This window comes from Balearica regulorum, chromosome 13, assembly GCF_011004875.1.
Source record: "Balearica regulorum gibbericeps isolate bBalReg1 chromosome 13, bBalReg1.pri, whole genome shotgun sequence".
Taxonomy (NCBI): domain Eukaryota; kingdom Metazoa; phylum Chordata; class Aves; order Gruiformes; family Gruidae; genus Balearica; species Balearica regulorum.
Genome location: NC_046196.1, coordinates 11,534,735 through 11,555,237, shown reverse-complemented (window position 1 = coordinate 11,555,237; position 20,503 = coordinate 11,534,735). Strand labels below are relative to the sequence as shown.

Sequence of the window (20,503 nt, the reverse complement as noted above, 5' to 3'; positions counted from 1 at the left end):
GCAACCAAAGCATTTGAGATCCTGTGAGATACAGAGTGAATAAACTACACAGCAACAACCAGACAGTGGACATGTCTGATAATGAAATGTGACACATCATGGATTAATTAAACAATATATAACTACAGAAGCCATTAGTTTTCAGATACCACACTAACAGTATAGCAAAGATTTGTAGACACGTGAGGTACTGTGCTTAAAAATGGCAAACAATGTATTAAGTTAACTACAAGGAGTTTTTAAAAATTTATTCCCATCAACCTGAATGTTATCTGATATTCTTAGTTACTAGTGTGGCAGAAAATCAAAAGATAGAATAGGTACTGTTTTACTGCATTGAAAATATTTCCTAATTATCTGTTTGCCAAACTCACCAAATTTCAGATAAAAGACCATGTTTTAGGGACTCAGAAACATCATATAAGGATCTCTGCAATAATTGGTGATCTCTTTGATCATGCTGTTGATAAGGAAGATTTTTGTTAAAAGAAAAAAAAAGAAAAAAAAAAAAGAAATGCTTCTAGTGAAACCAGAAATCAAAAACGTCCCTATCATTTACCGAACATGCCATAACTTTTTAAACAGTAGAATCAAAAAGATGAGTTCTTATAACACATCACACTATAAACTGTTCCTCAGTTGCTGTTAACTCACTGGTATTTTCATTCCAGTGATTATTTTCTGATATTTTATTAGAAGCTATTTGAGAACATAAAGTAGAAACAGCATACAAAAGTAATTTAGAATTACTGAGTGGTATTTAGCCACTTTGGTCAGAAAGTGCTCTGAAAATGCCTAACAGGATTTTCTTGGTGGCTACTTAGGGTACTTTGTGGTCGTAATGTGACAATGATTAAACCACAAATGATTTAGCAGGGGTTTTTTGTTGTTGTAGGGTGGGGGGTTTTTGCCAGCACAGATGTCACAATCTTACTTTAAAAAAAAAAAAAAAAAAAAAAGAGTATGGCAAGGTTGTAGTAACTTCTCCCCAAACTGTGCTAAGGTTAAGTTACATTTAATTCCTGCATGTCCACAGACAAGGGCAAAAGGCCCAGCGTCCCCTGGCAGTGCCACTGAAATGCAGACATAACACACAATCCCTGTCCAACCAGCAACCCACTGGAACGGATTAAAATCTGCCAACACAAAGTGATCATATCAGACACAAAACAATAGGTCCTTAAAAACTCCAATCAAACCCAGTTTAAAAAACAAAATAAAACATCATTTAAATACTAAAAACAATTACTTCTTTCCTCTTCACTTGGGTGCTAGAGAAGAATTTGTTTTATTTCTGATTTTCATGCTTTCCTTTTGGCCCACTAGATGAAATATTTGGTAGTTGCTCAGTTTTCAAGCTTGGTTTCTTGTAGCACCAGGTAAGGCAACTCTGCAACGAGGTGAGGAATCAGAGTAAGAAACGAAAATGCTGTACTCAAATACTGGCAACATTTGGGCAACAGTGAAGCTGTTCAAAGCTTCATATACTGTGTAGGTAACTACCTGTAAGCCTCAGGTCAGCATTAGATGGCCATATGGATGCCCAATTCAGGGATGCAACTTCAGGCTGTATTTTACAGCAATGGCATGGCTGCAGCTGGCTGCCATATGATAAGAGCCTGTTAACTTTCCCATCCTAAAAAGGTGAATGGAACTATTTTGAATTTGCTGCTGTGTCACACCTGCAGCACTGGCTGTAGGGGTTACTAGACTTCAGCCTGCTCTGTGCCACAGCTTCAACCCAGGATGGCCTCCTTCAAAAACCACCCCTCAACCTCCCAGTAAGATGCACCTGCCTGAGATGCATCTCAGAAGCAGGATTTACCAAAGGGAAACACAGATGACTCCCCATCGCCTCTGAAATTCGGACCTCTTCTTCAGAAGGTTGAATAGCGTTGTACTATTCAGCTGCACTGCGGTATTTCTTTTGCATCAGTATGATGGAAGTTTTAACTGGTGAACCCATCCTCCCCATTATAAACCCTGCACATGATGATCTGTAACACACCAGAAGCAACATCAAGATAATATTCTGCCATGGTGAAACCTCAGTAAAAGCAATTTGAATAGATGCAGACGTGGAACAAGAGGAGGGATTTTTTCCATGTCTGGAAAGATGCAGCACTGGGACCGAGCAGCGCTGGCAGACAGTATGGATTTTACTGCATGTTGCTTCCAAATAGCTGTACATTGAAAAGAAGAGGAAAAAGATTGGGGGAAGGAGAGAAGTGCTCAGAGGGAGTGATTGCGGTGTGGAAACTTATCAATCTTTGAAGCTTAGAAAAGACTCTGTTTAGATAAGATTCAGGGCAAACAGTATAATCTATGTCTAGCAGGTTTGCACTCTGACAGCTACAGCTGATGCAGTGTCAAGATCGAAAGACTCATGAACTTTGTACTTCAACTCAAATTACAACGTACAATGAGTGTGTTTCCTGAATACTGAACTGGGAGAAAAATCAGTGCACATCAGACCATGTTAAAACCAGCTTATTCCCCCCAAAGTCACTGTTAAAATCAGAATTGTACAATGTAACAATATTACAACCTGTTACAATTAGGAAAAAAGGATTTTTTAAAAAAAATAGCCTTAAAACAAACCCCATTCACTAGAGACAGGCTAAAAAGCCTGCAGCCAATTTAGGCTCTAAGTCTAAGTATTTGCATTGTACAAGCAGCACCTTCAAAGAACCACTGAGCGCAGTGGAAAAGTCCACGTGTTCAGCCCAGCTGGAAAGCTGGTTTGCCCCCAAACCACGGGAGCTCCTGCAGACACTGCACCCAGAAGGGCTGCTCAGAGACCTCCGCGCGAGAGGGACTTCAGGGCAGAAAGGCCCAACTGTTTTAAAGTGCCTGGTTTTATACACTTGGAAATAAATCAGCGTTATTTTAGTCTTCCTAACGTTGCAGTGGTCACTGTATGCATGGGTCAGCTCCTGCGTGTTAGTCACAAGCGGGGAAGAGCAGCTCCCAGAAGGTTTGCAGTCAGACTCGCAGTCTGAAATCTTGCATTTCAACAGATCGCTGCTTGCACAGAGGGACTGGAGAATCTGCTGAATTTGACAGAAAACATTGCCTTTTCTTTCACCTCTTGACGTAGGTTGCTGCTGTCCTGGGCATGGTTAGGTTACATGTCCAACAACGAGAGCTCCGTTAATCAATGACACTGTTTTTATTTAATAGTATCTTGCAAGAATCAAGGATTGCAACTTGATTGTTAGCACTGCCTGTGCATCCCTTAGTTCCATCACTTTTTTTTCCTAAATGGTGGCTGTTGTCATTTATACTGACAAAACCAGAACTAACTTACCCTAGAAAGCTATACCACCTTTGTTAGGAGAGCTAGCATTCAAAGGGAAACTTATTTATGAACATTAATGCTAGCAAGAAAAATACAGCTAACTCCATGCAACAGAGAAGATAGAGAGCAGACTACAAATAGCTTTTTAAAACATATATTGACAAGATTTACTTTCCAATGTGTCTTTAACACAATAAAACATTCTTAACTGCAAGGGAGGAAAAAAAAATACTGCAGTGTCATTCAGTGGGATTTGTGAATATCAAATACCAGTTACAGTGTGCCCTGAAAGCATTTGTTCTTCAGAGGAATTGGTATAAAATCTTCAGCTTCTGTCATTAATGTTTCATGTCTGAGAATAACTGTTTTGCTTCAGATATTACAGCAGAGTAATAATGATCAGCAGCCTTTTGTCTAAAATATGACAATCTGAATGGGAATAATTCATATGGGCATTTTGAAATTATACAAACTGTAAAATAAATTGTACTCCCAGATCCTTCCCTGTTGTGCTATTGTCAAAAGGTCCAGTTTACAGTCCAATTTCTTTCTAAAAACGCATCAAAATTAGCTCCTTTTTTAATATGGCACAACAGACAAGCATGCCCCCCATGGTGTTCTACTAAGTACAACTCTGGACTACATAAAATAAAACTCAGATGACTTGCATGCAAAAAACACCCACTGCATGTGAATGAGAACCTTGTACTTAACTTGGAAGGAATAAATATTAGTAACAGTTACAATTATTTTCTTTAAGTATAATAGATTTTAATCCTAGTTGAATACAGTGACGATTACTCTAAAGCAATGCTCAAAACAGTAGCTAACAAAAATAAATCTGAATTCTTAAGAAGTTACAAAGCTGTCATGGACAAAAAGTAGTAGTAATCTGTGAATTTGCATATGTTCCTAAGCACGACTCTGCTCAACTTAGTAACAGGAAGAACTGCCAGTAATATGATCTGCTATGTCAAATACCCTAGCCATTAGCTTCCAATTAAATAGTTCTTTAATTATTTGTGTTATTCTAACCCCTGGTCTTAGTACTATCCTACCTAAGCTAAATTCTCCACTGTTCCTTTTTTTTTTTTTTTAAGACATGCTATTAGAACATAGAACAGGGAATCATATTCATACTTAGAATTCAAATCACAGCATTTTCTGCTGTATAAAATAGGTTATTTATGAAATTGGTACTTGTTCACTGAACCTACCTCCTCTTGACAGTTGCACTGAAAGAGCCATGCCTCAATATTTAGACAGCAAAATGTTTTCAGGAATACAAACCATCCAAAGTTTCCATTCTGCTGGGCAAAAAATACAGACCATTGACCCTCTAAAGTCCCTGGGCTTATATCTGCCTCCATGAGCTCTACTACTTGAATCCTTTAGCAGCAGGCGAACAAGGAGGCAAAACACTGGAAAATAAAGCAGCTGCTTTGCTTTGTCCTTCTAATTGACAACATTCCTTGGAAGGACATACATTGGGAAACTAGCTAAGGCAGGCCCCTCCATTACAAAGTGGTTGGGAAGCTACACCAATGAAGGAAACTTGAAGAAATCAGGAGAAAGGCACAAAAAGTGGGTATAGGGCTTCACACAGCAGCTCAACACTTGTGCAGTTACAGCTGCCCAGAAGACAAAGATCAAGACCAGGTGGGATTAACTTTGTTTAGCATTCTGCATCCACAAATACAGAAGACTTTCTTTGGTCCTCCACCACCAAGGAGAAACCAGAAAGGAGTGCCCAACACTCAAACTCTAGGCACAGCTGGAGCAGCAACCTAAATACTAACATGCTGAGCCTGGTTTGTTCATGGCAGGTGGCACGCTATGAAGTTGTCACGTTTCATCCTAGTGAACTCCCAAGGACCTTTTCTCCTGGTCGTTAAAGTAAGGTCTCAGAATTAGACCTACAGAAGAGTCTAATGCCTTCCTCTGAATAGTTCTGCACCTCCCACAGTCTGGCCCTAAATCTACCAAACATGAGAAAGCAGTAGCCCTTCCATTCTGTCATATCTAGCCTGAGAGAAACACCTTCAAACACCTATTCTCAGCTGCAAAATGCAAGACTTGACCTGGTGAGGCAGCTGGAGCAGGGACAAGGGAGGGACCATCAGCTACAGAGAACTTTCTGTAGTCCAAGCCAGACAGCTGCTGGCCTGGGCTCACTGGCTATTTGCTCCAACTCTTTCCCCTTGGCCTCTTTACCTCAAAAGACCTTAAGTCATTTAGTAACTACTACTTTGCATTTATTCAACACCTACAGCAAAAGGGGACCCATTCCTGGTAGCTCTAAGGATCAGCTGATATCTACATGATTAATAAAAGGATGTTTTATTTGCTTGACACGTGGGTTTACTTCTCTGCCTTAAATGTTTTTGACTGTACTTGTTTTTTTAATGGTTTTGAAGTGTACTTGACTGTGCTTTCTTGCTCTAAGATTATAATGCAATCCTGGCATCAACGAGATCTGCAATGGCTGATCTTTGATCCTGGAAAAAAGGATTAAAGAGCTTAAAGACCCCATGTCTTTATGTGAAACTTGAGTTCTGGTAAAGCTATAAACAGGCAAGATTACTAAGGAATCTTCCAGCCCTAATATGGAAAAACCTCCATTTTACAGTATCAGAGATGTTAGTCCTGGGATGGAGATTTCTTTCAAGACGCTCCTCAACAACATTTATCAGAAAAGCAAAGCCTGAAAGCCAGAGGCAACATGATACTCACTCCCTTGGATAGTAAAATGCAGGACTTGGGGATATGCATATACCCCTGAGCATGAGCTCCATCTTGAAAAAATGCAGAGATACAAATCCTATAGTGAGACCCTATAGTAATGTCAGTGTCCCAAGGAGGAAAGCTTTCACTGCACATAAACTGACTTGGTGAACAACAACTTCTGTGCATATTTGGAACTATTTTTTATTTTTCATTTTATTGAAACAAACAAACATCAATCAACAAATATTCCCAGCTGCGCAGCTAATGTCTGAATGTAATTTTGGTTCAATGGGAACTTCGGATATACAAGCTTTTTAAATCATATAAATGTAGAGATAGGGAATTGAGTGGCTGCCAACCTGGCCTTACTCAACTGTTCCTTGGGAGCAGTTTGCTAGACGAAGAAATCTTTTTTTAAACTGGAATTTAGGACAATAGACCTTACTGATCGAGGTGTTTTAATTCTTTCTCCCTCTCCCCCCAAATACTAGTGTGTATAACTTAAGACATTGAAAAAGTTTTCCTGTTCAGTTTTTTTAAACATGTAGTAGAAACTGCATTCCTGCAGTAGTACCAGGAATGCTAAGCACAACAAGCTCCTTTCCTTCCCCTTCTCCTGTGACTTTCCATTACTCCACAGAGAGGACAGGGAGGAATGCTTGGAGGTCCCAGTGTGTAATTGCAAAGGGACGAAAATGGAAAGTATGTGATTGCTCCAATATTTGGCTCATTAATCTTAAATACTCTGTTTATGATCTAGTGCATTAATCCAAAATAGCTTTAATTGCAAAGCTTAAAGGTAAGCATATGTCCTTTTTATTTCTTCTCGACATAGTAGCAGATTTAATATATATGAGAAACTTCAATGTTTCTATAAATAGAAACTCTATATAGAAACTTTCTATATGTAGAAACCATACTGTCCTCATCAACTAGGAATTAAATTTATAGAACTCTGATTATTAATATTCTCCACATGCTCAAGACAATAATCCAACTAATAAGTAGCAGAAATCACCTGAGAGGCTGGACATAGTATAAATACAGTCATTTGCTAAAGAATAAAACCCAAGCTACTCCACAGCGACTTCCCAAACACTACTGGAATCACTGACAGCAAAGCATCCATACGAGAACAGAGCGATACTCAAAGCTGGGTTAGTATGAATGTGCTTCATACCCGGAAATGGAAGCACATCACTACCTGTTGGCTTACAAAAATATTACCTCCCCTATTAAGAACTAGAATTGAGCACACAGGCATTAATTCTCATAATCTCTTTTTCTTACACCACTCACATTTTCATTTGCATGTTTCAGAACATATTTAGAGTCATGGAGTGATTTAGGTTGAGAGGGATGCCAGGAGGGTATCCGGCCCAAACCCTGGCTCAGAGTAGCACTAACTTCAAAGCTAGATCATGTTACTTCAACAAGTTGTTTTCTAGAAGTTTCAGAGAGGAACTTTCAGCAAAACCAATTATTTTACACATTTCTTCAAATAGATTTATATTAATGACAAAGAGCAAATGATACTGGTCTCCCAGGTGTAACTTATGACAAATGATGGTTAATAAAGCTATTACATTGAATCTAACTTACACAACTGGGATAAAGAATGGAGTGAGACAGGATTTGGGAACAATGTACACGTGCCCTTTCAAGTTCTTCAGATCTTTCCACTATCCACAGACACGTCAAACTTGCTCATAAAAGGGTCTAACATACCCCTGCAGTTCAGGCTTTCAGCTGCTACCACGTCAGTTGTCCACTGGAGGTACTACAGACATTAGTGTTGAGACCTCATGCCCTGCCATTAACCATTACATTATATAGCCTTATGCCTACTGATGTTGTGCTACACAATACTTTTTTTTCCACCACAGTTTGCTTTTTTAAGCCTGGGCAATTACAGGGGTGGGGGAGAGCTACACTAAAAGCAGTATTTTTATGGTTACAGCATCAAGGACTCTAGAGTTAGGCAATATCAACTGATGCTGTCTGTGCGAGCTTTGCTTGGACCCTCAGTGCTGACGTGTTACGGTCCAGTCCTTTAGTTACATGACCACCTACTCCTTTAGATGGGATTTCAGTAGTAGCAAGGTCTTTTTGATGCTGCTGCCTTTTTTAGTCCTACAATAAAACTTTTAAAACCTTTTGGACATTTTCAGTAACACTCACCAAAGCAACAGACCCAGTGCTACATTTTGTAATGTAGGCAGCTGGCTAAAAGACAGAAACCCTGATGCAAGGTAAACTGCAATGTCCATTCATGCATTACTACAGACAGGAGATTTCATATGGAGGGAGAGCCTCACAAGTGCCTCAGCCCAGTGGAAAAGCTTCCATCAGACCAACCAAAGCTTCCTACCAACCACAAGATGCAAATCCACAGAAAGCCCCAAGATCATTTAGTTCTAGGGCTACCTAATTTCCAGAAGATGCTAACTCCAAGGCAAGCACATCTCCTGCTCGACCACTGAAGATACCTGTTCCTCATATAACTCCTCTTCCATCTGCTGCAAAAGCTGAAAGTGCACAGGAAAAGAAACAAGAGACTTCACAAAAAAGCAAGCATGGCAAACTCACCTGAATGGTTGCAACCATTCTTGCCTCAGACTCCCAGCAGGATGCTAGGCAACTTGCTTCAAACACAATTCTATTTTTTTTTTTTTTACATATTTTTATTAATAATTTTCTTTAATTTTACCAGTGTCTGGCTAGACAATCTGGAGTCTGATTTGCAGGAAGGCTGGGCACTCACAACTGTAACAGATGTCAAAACAGCTGGGGTTTGAGCAAGAGCAATATTCAACTCCCTTAAAAAAAAACCCTCTCGAGTCTGATGAATTTCAATCTTGGAATCCCAAATGAGTCAATAACTTTACACTAACTTCTCCAGCCTGTCTGCCACTGCCTGCAGAAGGGGAACTGCTGCACACTTCCACATCCCCAAGACAGAGTGCAAGTGAACTTACTGCCTGATAAACACTTGTATACTGTTACGATGCACTCTGAGAAAAATTGGTGAGGATGTTAATTCTGAATTCAGAGCAGGTGTTGAAAAGTAGGCAATAAACAGCTCCGGGCCATACATGGAACAAAAGGTTAAATTACTGAATAGCTGCTTGTTAGTTCAGCTCTTATGTGCACTGCGTGAAGATAGCAGAGGGATAAACAATGGATGTATCTACAAGATGATTTTAGTTGTGATCATCCTTACATGTGAAATCTTTTGGCTGTCCCTACTTACTGTATTCTGGTTTACACAGTGGAGTTTTGAAGCGTGTGAGCTGAACTCATTTCAGATTCAAATAAACTGAGAGATGTGCTCCAAGAGGGCACCTAATGTGCTTCAACCAATTCCATAAATCTAATGAAATTAAAAACCATGCACAGGTGAGACAAATTACAACACTAACTTCTGGAATACTTGGCTTTACAATTTCACTCTTTTTTAATAATTCTTTTTATGTAGAATATCTATGTAAAGACAAATTGTTTCTCAAATCACTGTTCTGAGTAAGTAGAGGATGCCTCAGCCACCGAAGTGAATGGAAGTGTCACTATTCTGCACATCTGTCCCTGTATTTTAGTTCTGTGGAAGAGTAAATTTAACCCGGATGGACTTGACGCATTAAGAATATCCCCTGAAGTAGAAATGCAGCATTCCTCTCTGACATTTTGGGTCATGAGCCTAACTTTGTAGGAAAGAGACAATTATCTCACTGCCACACAAGCACGCCTTTTTGACTCTTTCGCTTCAGTGACAAGCATCGCTGTCTTCATATGAGATCCATGTTCGGTAGTTTCAAAACTGCTGTTTGTGCAAGACCGAATATGTCTTCCTCCCCTTTTATTTTAAACAGATTTGGTCTGTGGCAGGAGTTGTGACAACTGCACTGAACTTGGGCTATAATCCCACAGACGGCGTTTCTTAACTTTCAGAATATACTATATTTGGCTTGCAGAAGGAATTCCGTTCTTTCAGTTGGAAGGTAGGGAGAACCATCTATGTGATTGAGCTGTTTGCATGTTTGGACCATGCACAGGATGTAGTCTGATGAATGCTTTTCTACAATAAAATACAATGTTTTGGAGTATTTTTAAAATTGTGACAACTGTTTGTATATAGAAGCATAAACAAAATGTATTAGGAGCTCTATTATCTCTCAGAAAGGAACTTCACTCAAGAGTCAATTAGGTTCATATGAGAGCCACGTTAAAAAAAAAAGAAATGCAAATCTGTGAACTACACACATGTATATAAAATGTTTAAGCCTGTTAGCAAACGTGTGCCCTTCCATAAACACAGTTATGTAACCCAGTATTTAGTTAGTGACTCTCCCTAAAGTACTCGCTCCCTATCTTGCAATGAGAAAGACTTGGGGAATCATTAACCTTCTGAAGACAACAACTAGACGTCCCCTGTGACCCTTTGCCACAAGGCATAATTAAGGCCCCATTGCTGCAGCTGGAGAGAAATACCATTTTCTACAGTTGCTGACTTTGCTGCACACGCTCTTCCAGCGCAGCCTGCCCCACGAATGGTTACTGCCATTCAGCCAAGTCACTTGACCATCTTTGATCTCAGGAACTCTGGGAAAAATAACAGCAAAATGAACAATGGCTCCACAATTCAGAAAATCTGACTAAAACATGATGGGGCTGGGGTTCACATGCAGTGGCTCTAAATCCGCAAGCTTTTCTGCCTCCTTTTTCAGAGACCTGAAGTATTAACTTTCCGTCAGACAGGGAGAAGAGACACTTGAGAGCTGAATTCACATCGTCCCTTCCTGCTCCCCTCGGTGACAGTACCCGGCTCCCCCAGGAGCGGACCCCAGTGCTTTAGTCAATGAGCTAACGAATTAGGTTTGTTCAACGAGACGAAGGAGGCTGCAGCCTCTCCCACAGAAACAGCTTTCTCTGGGCAGCGGTAACAATACATTCAGTTTGCATACACCCCTTCGAGCGGCTCTGGGGTCTCTCAGCAGCCCGAAAAGTATGTGACACTACCTGTGCTATGAAGGTCAGTGCTTCTATTTCTTCTTTTTCTACAGCCAAACATTAGCCTTCCAGGACATCCAATGCTACTTTCAACCAGCAGTCCAGCAGTACATGACATGGCAGGTTTTTCTGTCTGTCTCAGTGTTCAATTAAAACAGCTAGTCAAAACATTTTAAAGGAATTTCATGGAAGGTACAAAGCAGATCCATGTCTTTACAAGGATTTAGGAATATCTTTTACATAAGTGTCTTATCTCCTATGTTCCCTTTCATAAGAAAAGGGGTGTGATAAAGTAACGATTTGAATAATAATATTAAATTATATCTGATTAAATATTATGTAATATCCGATGTTGAAAATTATTTAAAGTTGTATGTAAAAAAGGATTTCTCTTCTCCAACTCAGCGTTTCACTTTGAATTGTCTTTAGAACATTGTAAATTCATTTCAGACATCGTAAATACTTTTTTGCCAACTACTTACATCATACTAATTGCAGTAGTAAAGAGTCTTTTGTCTTTAATGTGTTTTTGCGAGCTTATAGGAGGAAACTGTAAAAATATTGTCAGACTTTTGCATCAGTGGACAGATGGGTTAAAAGCTGCAAAAGAACTAGGGTACAAGCCATAGGGACCTAAAAAGCAGACTTTTCGAGATGATGAAAAGTTTTGCACATTGCAGGATTACCCAGATCTGTAATTCAACAGAGCATGAAAGGTCCAGGTTGCGTTTCACTACACAGAGGTACTGAAGGAACCAAAGCAATGAACCAGTCCACAGAACATGTGTTTAGCCTGCCTTCTGTAGCCAGAAAAGTAATAAACTAGTCTCAAACCCAGCATAAATGCGTTTTCACCATTCTTCTAAAGAGGCAAGACAACTAAAGCACAGTGAGAACACAAGTTCGGTATCATCTTCTGCCAGACATTAAGACTGATTTCTCTGTCTATGAATCTCAAACTCCCAAGGCTAGTAAAGAATCCTTGCAACTAATTTTCAGAAATACTTAACTTAGTATGCCCTTATTTTCTGACACTGTAAGAAAGTGTTAAGTAAACTAGGAATTCTCTACATCATCCTGAGTACAGCATCACATTAGCTCTCATGTTCTGAAGATAGTCCACAACTTACTAGCATGAAATACTGCCAAAAATGTTACATGAAACAATTAAATGTGGCACTGAAATGTAAAGCAAGCTGTGAAGAGGAACAGGAACAAGATTCTTCAGGGGAGAAACAGCAGATGATGGAGTATGCACATTGTTATTAAAATGGCAAAATACCTAGTCTCATTTTGCAGATAAGCTTCAAATGTTACTGCTCCTTTCCAAGCTGCTCAAATGAACAGTGCCGCGGCCAGCTCGTATAACAGGGAAATTGCCAATGTTCTGAATGGCAATTCAGAAAGCCCATGCACTCAAGGCCCAATGATTGAAAGTTAATATGGTAAATTTAAAGGATAAGTGTGCTTTGTACATTAAGTACATTTTTCTCAAAGCTGTTCTATTAGTAATACTGAGAAATGCTCAAGGACCTTCACCAGTGAAATACTCAAAATCACAGCAGCACGTAGCTCTAAAAGCATTTATTTCCTGTCCTGAAAGCAAAATTGGAGAGAAATAAGACTTTCATCAAGCCAGGCAGTTGTTTCAACTATGAAAATGTATACTTGATGAATTAGCCTGCCTGCAATGTAAAGGTATACAGTGAAGTACGCAATAGCCAGTGCTTTCTAAAGCCTTTTAAGACTAATTGAGTATCCTTCCCAAAGATGCACATTCCCTCCTCTTTTGCAATAGATTTCTATTGAACTTACACATAAAATACTGAAAATGCTTGAAACAAACTGAAGCATAACACACGTGTTCACTCCCACTCTGACTTCAGACTTTGCGTAAACTTTCTGAAAAGATGGCTGCCAGCGGAAACACACACCAGAGTAACAACTGTTACCAGGAGATTAAAGGAATTAAAAAAAAAAGAAAAAGGTGGAAGATTAAAAGACCTTTTTAATCTTATTAATCTTTTTAATCTTATTAATAACTCTTTATGTGTTATTTCTTTAAAAGTGTTGTATGAAAGATGTTGTGTGTCCTACCTCTATCCTCCATTAGGACCTGCTTAAACATGGAAATTAGTTTTGTCATCTTTATCTTTTCCAGCACTTTCTAAAATCCAAAAATAATTGTCTTGACAGCCTGAATGCTGCCATCAAGCTTCTCAATTCCTGCTGACATGTACCGATCTTTTACCTGGCTTGACTGCGTTCATTACAGCCCGCGATGACTTCAGCACTGCTTCATAGATAGCCCTCTGGTCAGGAGTGAACTTTCCATTTGCAGGGAAGGTGCAGGTGATGTCGGAGCCGTAGCAGTAATACTCTCCTCCCATATCAAACAGGCTAAAAAGGAAACAGGAGGAAGAAATGAAATTTTAATTCCAAAGAAATAGTAGAACAGAAGACATTTCTCTTGTTCTGCACTTAAAAGTCATTTGCATTTTGGTAGTTGGTCATATAATCACCACTTGAATGCTGTTCCTAACTAAAATGAGACGACAGCCCCTTGGAAACTCCTAGCAGAAGGGTATCTGCATTATATATGGTTTAAATGGACACCCTTATGGGCTGTACTGGTCCTGGATGGAAACACTGAGAGAACGCATGAAGGAAGATGAAAAGTATATGAGGAATCCACTTCAATCTCTTCAGTTCCAGTTTTTAGAACCTCTTCTCAGAAAAAAACCCATGTCCTTTTTTAGTTTCCTGAGAAATGCTAGGCACCACATAAAGGGTCCAACCTCAAAAAAAACTTAATAGAGAAATGTTAATTAAATTATGGCCTTTTGTATCTAAGTGTCAAAACGTATCTGATGGTTTAAATAAAATGTCCCCAATAAAGGTTGACTGCCACTGCTCACAATATAAACTTCCCTTTAAGACAAACTTGCCTAACAGGGCTTAAAGAAACAAGGATTATGGGTAGATCCAACCAGAAAAGAACATTTAGTACAGTTTTCTGCATCACAGGTAGAAGAAAAAAAATATTAAGTGCTTTCTTTTATGGGGAACACCCCCCCTCCCCCGGTTTACCTCTTGAGACTTACTTATTCTATACATGAATCAATGATTCACCACTGATTCCTCAGCTGCCAGAAATCAATCTACAAGACTAGCAACTGGGTCTCTACACTCTTGTGAGAACTAGGTTAGACATTTGCAATACCATGCTTCTTGAGCTTACCTGATAAGGCACTGCACTGGTTTCAGCAGACTCAAAAACTAGCAAATAACCAAATAACCATCTGGACCAAACAGTACTTGAGCAAATAACCCATCTAGTTCATCATATATTGATTACAAGAATGAACATTTTACATATAAGATTTTGGTCTTGACACACAGTATTTGTATGACCTCCTGATTTCTTAGGTAATGAATCAGAATTGAAATCTGCTAATTTAAGTCTTGTTCCAACGACCTCAAGAAACTCTTATCATCATAAGAAATACAATTTTCCTTCACTGTGTTTGAAAACCTTGGAGTCTTCTTCCTCTTGCTTCTGCTTCACAGCAGGGTCAGTCAGACAACAGAAGCAGAAGGCAGGACACTCCGCTGGGGCACCCTCTCTGCCATCGAATCCTAATTACAGCAGTAATTAGGAAAACTGTACAACATAGCTCTGTCCCCAGCCAGCATACATGACTATGTAAAGATAAGTACAAGCTACCACAAAAAGTGCTACAGCGCTCAGATGTAAATATTCACCATTTCCAACACAACTGCCACTGAAAGCAATGGACAGTAAGTAAATGAAGACAATCATGATAAAGCTAAATAATATTTCAGCAGAGTTGGGACCCTTCTTGCTGCATTGCATATGCAGACACGTATCCATGATGATTTAGTCCAAGAAATTCTAAAATCCACCCTACAATTTCTTCCATGAACAAATCTTTGCACTGAGCGCAAGCCCAGCTGAAGTCATCGCCAGCGCCTGCAGAGAGACTTGCAAGACTGGAACTTCAGGAACAAACCCCATGTTTTACAGATGCAGAACTGCACAAGGCTTAAAGTTACAAGAGCAAACTCTTTAGGAGAATGCTAGAGAGAGAACCGCAAAGTTATATATGTACACGCAGAGCTAATACAAACACTGTATACACGCACTTAAATATGAAATACGGTATGTTAAAACAGAAAGTTGCTAATTGAAAAAAGATACACAACAGACAGCAAGCCTCAGACCCACAGGGTAAAAGAACCACAATTTGACACCAACACAGCAACTGTAAACCAGTCTAGCCAAACCTCAAAATCAGAAACCCCATTAACACTGCCTAAGTTTTGATTTTATGGTTAGACTCGCTTCTAAAAATAACTAATGATACACACAGAAAATCTAAGGCTACATAAAACTAGTTGTAGCAGCTAAGAATCATGTAAGAAGTTGCTACGTTCTCTAATGTGCCAACAAGATACAGATTTCAGATTAGTCATAAATCTTTCAACGTATCCCAGACTGAACACTTTCAAAATCACAAATCAGGTTTCATGGTGCTTTGTGGGATCTGCAGCAGTTTGTGGCCCAACTCTGTTGCATTTACAAGCATAAGTGTCCATTCAGCATGGTGACAGTAAAGCTGTGACCAACAACTTCCAAACCCCCTGTCCATATCTGCTGGCAGATGCTATGCTTTCTATATTTTACCTGGAGAATACCACGGGCAAAATTTTAGCTATGTCTATAACCTTACAATTATCAGCATTTTCTCAAACCCATTAATCGCTGGGTGGTTGTTAAGTAGTTTTTCAAAAGTACTGGAGCACTGAGTAATGGAAAAAAAAGAATCACAAAGGTGATGGTACACCAAAACAAGGCTCACAAACTAGGAACCACCATTTGTTCAGGTTTCTTGGCTTCCAGACAAGAGGAGACATAAGGGAAGATGATCTTTCAAATTCCACCTCAGAGCACAACACACCATCCAGGCTGTATACTTCAGTGAAAAAGCATCCAAACCAAACTGTACGTTTGGGAGATATTTTGGCTCTTATTGGGAATTCTCTTCCATTTAACTTCAGTTGGGAACATATCCATTAGTTAAAATGTTGCCCAAGACGTGGAAATAGCCCAGATATTGCAGTTATCCTGAGGAAATAATGAGAGCCTAAGACGATCTGTTTCATATCTTTGCTTGCCAGGCAAAATAAGTGGTGAAGCACATTTAAGTCGAATATAATGCATATGAGCTACTATCTTCTCCTGTTGACTAACTGGAAAAAGTTTCTAAGAGCAGGTTCCTTAAATCCTAGTACCTCAGAAAAAATACATTTATTTTACCCTGAAATTAGATGGTAACTGCTAGTAAAAAGAGGTATTATGAATTATTTCAGTACATTCCCAATTGCATCTACAAAATTACCTCCCTGATAATGCAGTCCTACAAGGGTCATGTACAGAAAGAATTACTTAATGTTATTTGGACTGTTATCAAATGTAGCAGCAATCAAAGCAAATGAAATGCACAAATGAAAATAGGCCTTATAGGCATCTTACTCTACGGCTTACCTTTTAAGAACTGTTTAACATAGAGTAACATATGCAATAATATAACAAAGTGCCTCCAAACTCTATTATATTTCCCTTTTAGATAAATAAAGTGCTACGCATCTAGCAGACTGCATATGTTGTCTATTACAAAACTACCCTTTCCCACTCCTGTTTCAGCACGGATGCAATTGTTAATTGCTGATTTCAATGAACGCAGAGATGATGTGTCTGAGGCTGTCAGGCTTCTGAGGTGTCTCAAACGGGAAGGCGGCCAGAGAGGGAGTGTCGCTGATCAGAGAGGCACGCGGTTGTATGTCAAAGTGCTCATTGATTTAGCTTGAAGCTGACGAAGCCTTTCATTGCACAGTTCAATCTCTTTCAAAACCTTCAGATAGAGAAGCTAATCTTGCTTTGCATCACTTTGTTGGGAGCAAAAGCAATGAAAACATACCTGGATTCATTTCAGGGTGAAAAGTGCACGGTGTATAAAGCAGATTTAACAGTCAAAAGACCTGAGCACTCTCTAAAAATTCCGTATTACTGTTTCAATTTTTTTGTAGAATTAATAATAAGCTATACCACAAGTAAAAATGCATAGCAAAAATATTCCAAACTCCTTGGAAGCATGGGCATAGCTCTCCTAAGGGAGGCTTCATTTCTGTGTATATATATACTCTTTCCTCCCAAACATATTGCAAAATACTGTAAACATTATTAAACTCAACAATGCAAAGTATGAGAAAAATCAGATAACCTGTCAGTTGCTCTACTGACAGAATGACTTGCTTACGTATCATTAATACAACATTAGCCAACAGCGTAAAAAAAAAAAAAAAGTTGCCTTCTGCATCTGATTTAGAAGTCACCTTCAAAAATTACTAAGAGCATTTCATTGCTTTCACAGGGAAAAGGTCTGACACCACAACTTGAAACCATTTTGCACATAAAACAGTATGAAGTCGAAAAGAAGCAGAAACATGTGTCGCATGCCACAGCCCTGCAGAAAGGATCGGCTGGACGTGCCCCTCCTTTACAGAGCTTCTCAGCCCTTCCCCAGCAGGTCCGTGGTGCCGCAGGCAGTGGCCCCTCTGTGTCCGACCAAACTGGGGTTCTGCTCCCCATGCAGGAACCCAGGACGGGAGTTTGGAGAAAATATTTCAAGTTCTGTTGATTTTAAGGTGAATACAGACTGGAAAGTCAGTACTGTAACTGGAATGCTACAGGACACGATGCGCAAAAACTCTTTTCCCCTCCCGTCCCTGTGAAACAATACGGATGAGTAAGACGTGGCTGTGTTACTTTCACAGAATGTTGGCACCACAAATTGCAAATTTATACTTACATTTTTGGCTTTCAAGCCCAGAAATATAATATGCATTTTGATATCGATTTTAGCTTTCTTAACCTTTGACTCTGAAGCATCACAAAACACTTTGAGGAACACTTTAGATTTGAAAACCGTGGACTATAAACAGCCACGGTTCTTTTCTTCGTAAAGTCACTGTATACCTTTTTTTTTAAAAATAAAGCATCATCTTCCTCTAAGCATGTGTTTTACTTTTACAGGCTTGCTGACACTTTTATTGTCAAATAATGTGAAGCTGCCAGGCAATGAAGCAAATTATGGCCAATATCACAATGGGAAGCAATACTTTATTTGGGATATCTGAGCCATGTGTATGAATTGTTATGGTCCAACCACCAACCCAACCCAAAGACAAGCTCTCGCAGGCGTTTCTCAGGAAGCCTACAGCTACTCCCATGAGCTAACACGTAAAGCTGTCACCTTCCTGCTCTACAGATCTGCTTGGTCCGTACACTCAGAACTGGATCTCCTCACGACAGTTATAAAACCAAATTATTCTTCTGCAGTTGTTAACATCACAGAGTGATGATTGTGGTGAAACCCAGCTGGATTTCGTCCTGGTGTAATGCACTCCAGCACAGGGTTGTACTGAGTGTCACCTGCCTGCAACCCACATCCTCCCCAGCTTCTCTTTGCAGGACAAAACCTTCCCTTCCCCCGAGTGGGTTTGCAAGAGTAGCAATTAGAAAACTGATACCGCCGTATCTTACCGTGCCCTCCTCGTACCTCAGGTTAAAGGTAAACAGGTATGAATTCTGATGCACTTTACTCAGCGACATTTACTGAGGTTTTAGGGTTTTGAGCCATTATTAACCAACATACCTATGAGCAGCCACACAGATGAACTGGTGCCAGCCCAGTCCTCGGACAACAGGAATAAAGGTACACACAAACTTTTCCTCCTCTTATTGCAATAAGAGCAAGTCATCCCCAGCTGGAGATTTTATTCTGTGTGATCTCACCGTACTCTGGTCCGAGTTCACAGAGAGCACTCTGTGCTTTAGACTTCATGCAGCAATTAAATCTTTAAGTATTCACACACTAACAAAATCCAACCATTTGTTTGGTTAAACACTTGTAAGGCAATTTCAAGCTTAAGGAAACTACGTATCAGCATTTCTATGAGATACATCTTTGGAAACCTGCCAAGTGATTTGGAAATAGGGTGGTTTAATAGCAGACCACAAGCATGAATTATAGTAAATGATACCACAAGTAAGAAAATGGAGAGTTAAGTGACACACTCGCATCCTGACTAGCCAAGAGTTATCAATTTAAAAAGCAACACTGAGTAAGATAACATCGCAAACCCCAACAGAGGACTGGAACAGTATAGCAGAAAGGCCTACCATGCTCAGGAAGGTTTGTTTTTTTAAAGAGGTGCCCTGCTGTGACCAGCTTCCATCTGATGGTATGGAGTGAGCTTGGACTGGCTTCTGTCCTGAAGCCAGGCTTGGCTCGCTGATTTAAGGCCAGCTCTTTGTTGTCAGCACCCCTGGAGTCAAGAGTAACCTTAGAAAAATGCTAGAGAATATTTTTTGTGTAGGAAATGGGGTTCTGTGTATTCACAAGAAAACGTCAAGTTTTTGTGTAAGCCTCCTGTTCAAAAGAAGATCCTGTAGCCCACAGAGGTAGTGCAATTACAGAGAGACAAAACAGCTATATGACTGTTCTTCATCTAGCTGTGATTTACGTGACCATGTGGCCCCATATTTTTTGTGTTTGTCCTCAATCGTGTCTTTTCATCTTGTCTGCCTTCTCCATGGCTTTCCCATCTTTGCTCCTCTTGTAGCACTGTCTCACTTAAGGCTTTCCCAGACTATTATAGATAATGGGAGGCTTGTCTCAACCTTCTCTCACAGAAGATGGCAAGATATGCCACTAAGCTTTCCTCAGACAGGAAGAGGGTGGGAAAAAAAAAATCTGTCTACATTGAATTTTGAAGGAGAGAGGATTGCATGCCTGTACCTCTACAATGCCAACTAGATAGACTTCAGTGGCTGTAGCAAGAATATACAAAAGTTTGAGCTCGTTAGATTAAAAAAAAAAGAGCAACCAACCAAAAAACCCTTCAGGTGTTCATGCCCTGCACTGCCCAGGGTTTCCTCTCACTACAGCAGACAGAGAGGCAGTGGATCCCAGAGGCAGGGCAGCAGCACGATGCAGGGATGAGCAGCAGTAGGTGCATGTGCCCTGCTCTGCCCCACCGTCGCAGGAAAAGTGTGCCGCTGCTCTGCTGCACCATCCCCACTGCTCAGGGAAAATGGTTTCTCTGACCAACCAACCAAGTGTGGGGGAGTGTCCCCTCTCACAACGAGCCAAGCAGAAGCACTTCAGATCCATTTATCTCACAGGACGTAAACCTCAATCTCACTGAATTCACCAAATGAGCTGGATGTAAGAGTTGGTTCAGTAAACACTCATGTATTCGAGTAAGATTTTATGAGCTGTTTTCACACACAGGTAAAGAGGGAGTCCTTTGCTTACAGTAGTTATCTCTTGAAGAAATCTAAGACAACAGCCTTAAGGTTCTGCACTAAATATACCAATT

The 20,503-nt window shown here is 39.9% G+C and overlaps 1 protein-coding gene across 1 annotated transcript in view; it reads right to left on the bottom strand.

Annotated features, from left to right (window-relative positions):
• PEPD (peptidase D) overlaps positions 1–20,503 on the bottom strand; it is a 141,191-nt gene that overhangs the window by 25,637 nt on the left and 95,051 nt on the right. Inside the window, exon 12 of the mRNA XM_075766017.1 lies at positions 13,287–13,435. Coding sequence (XP_075622132.1) covers positions 13,287–13,435 — 149 coding nt within the window. The remainder of the gene's footprint in view (positions 1–13,286; positions 13,436–20,503) is intronic.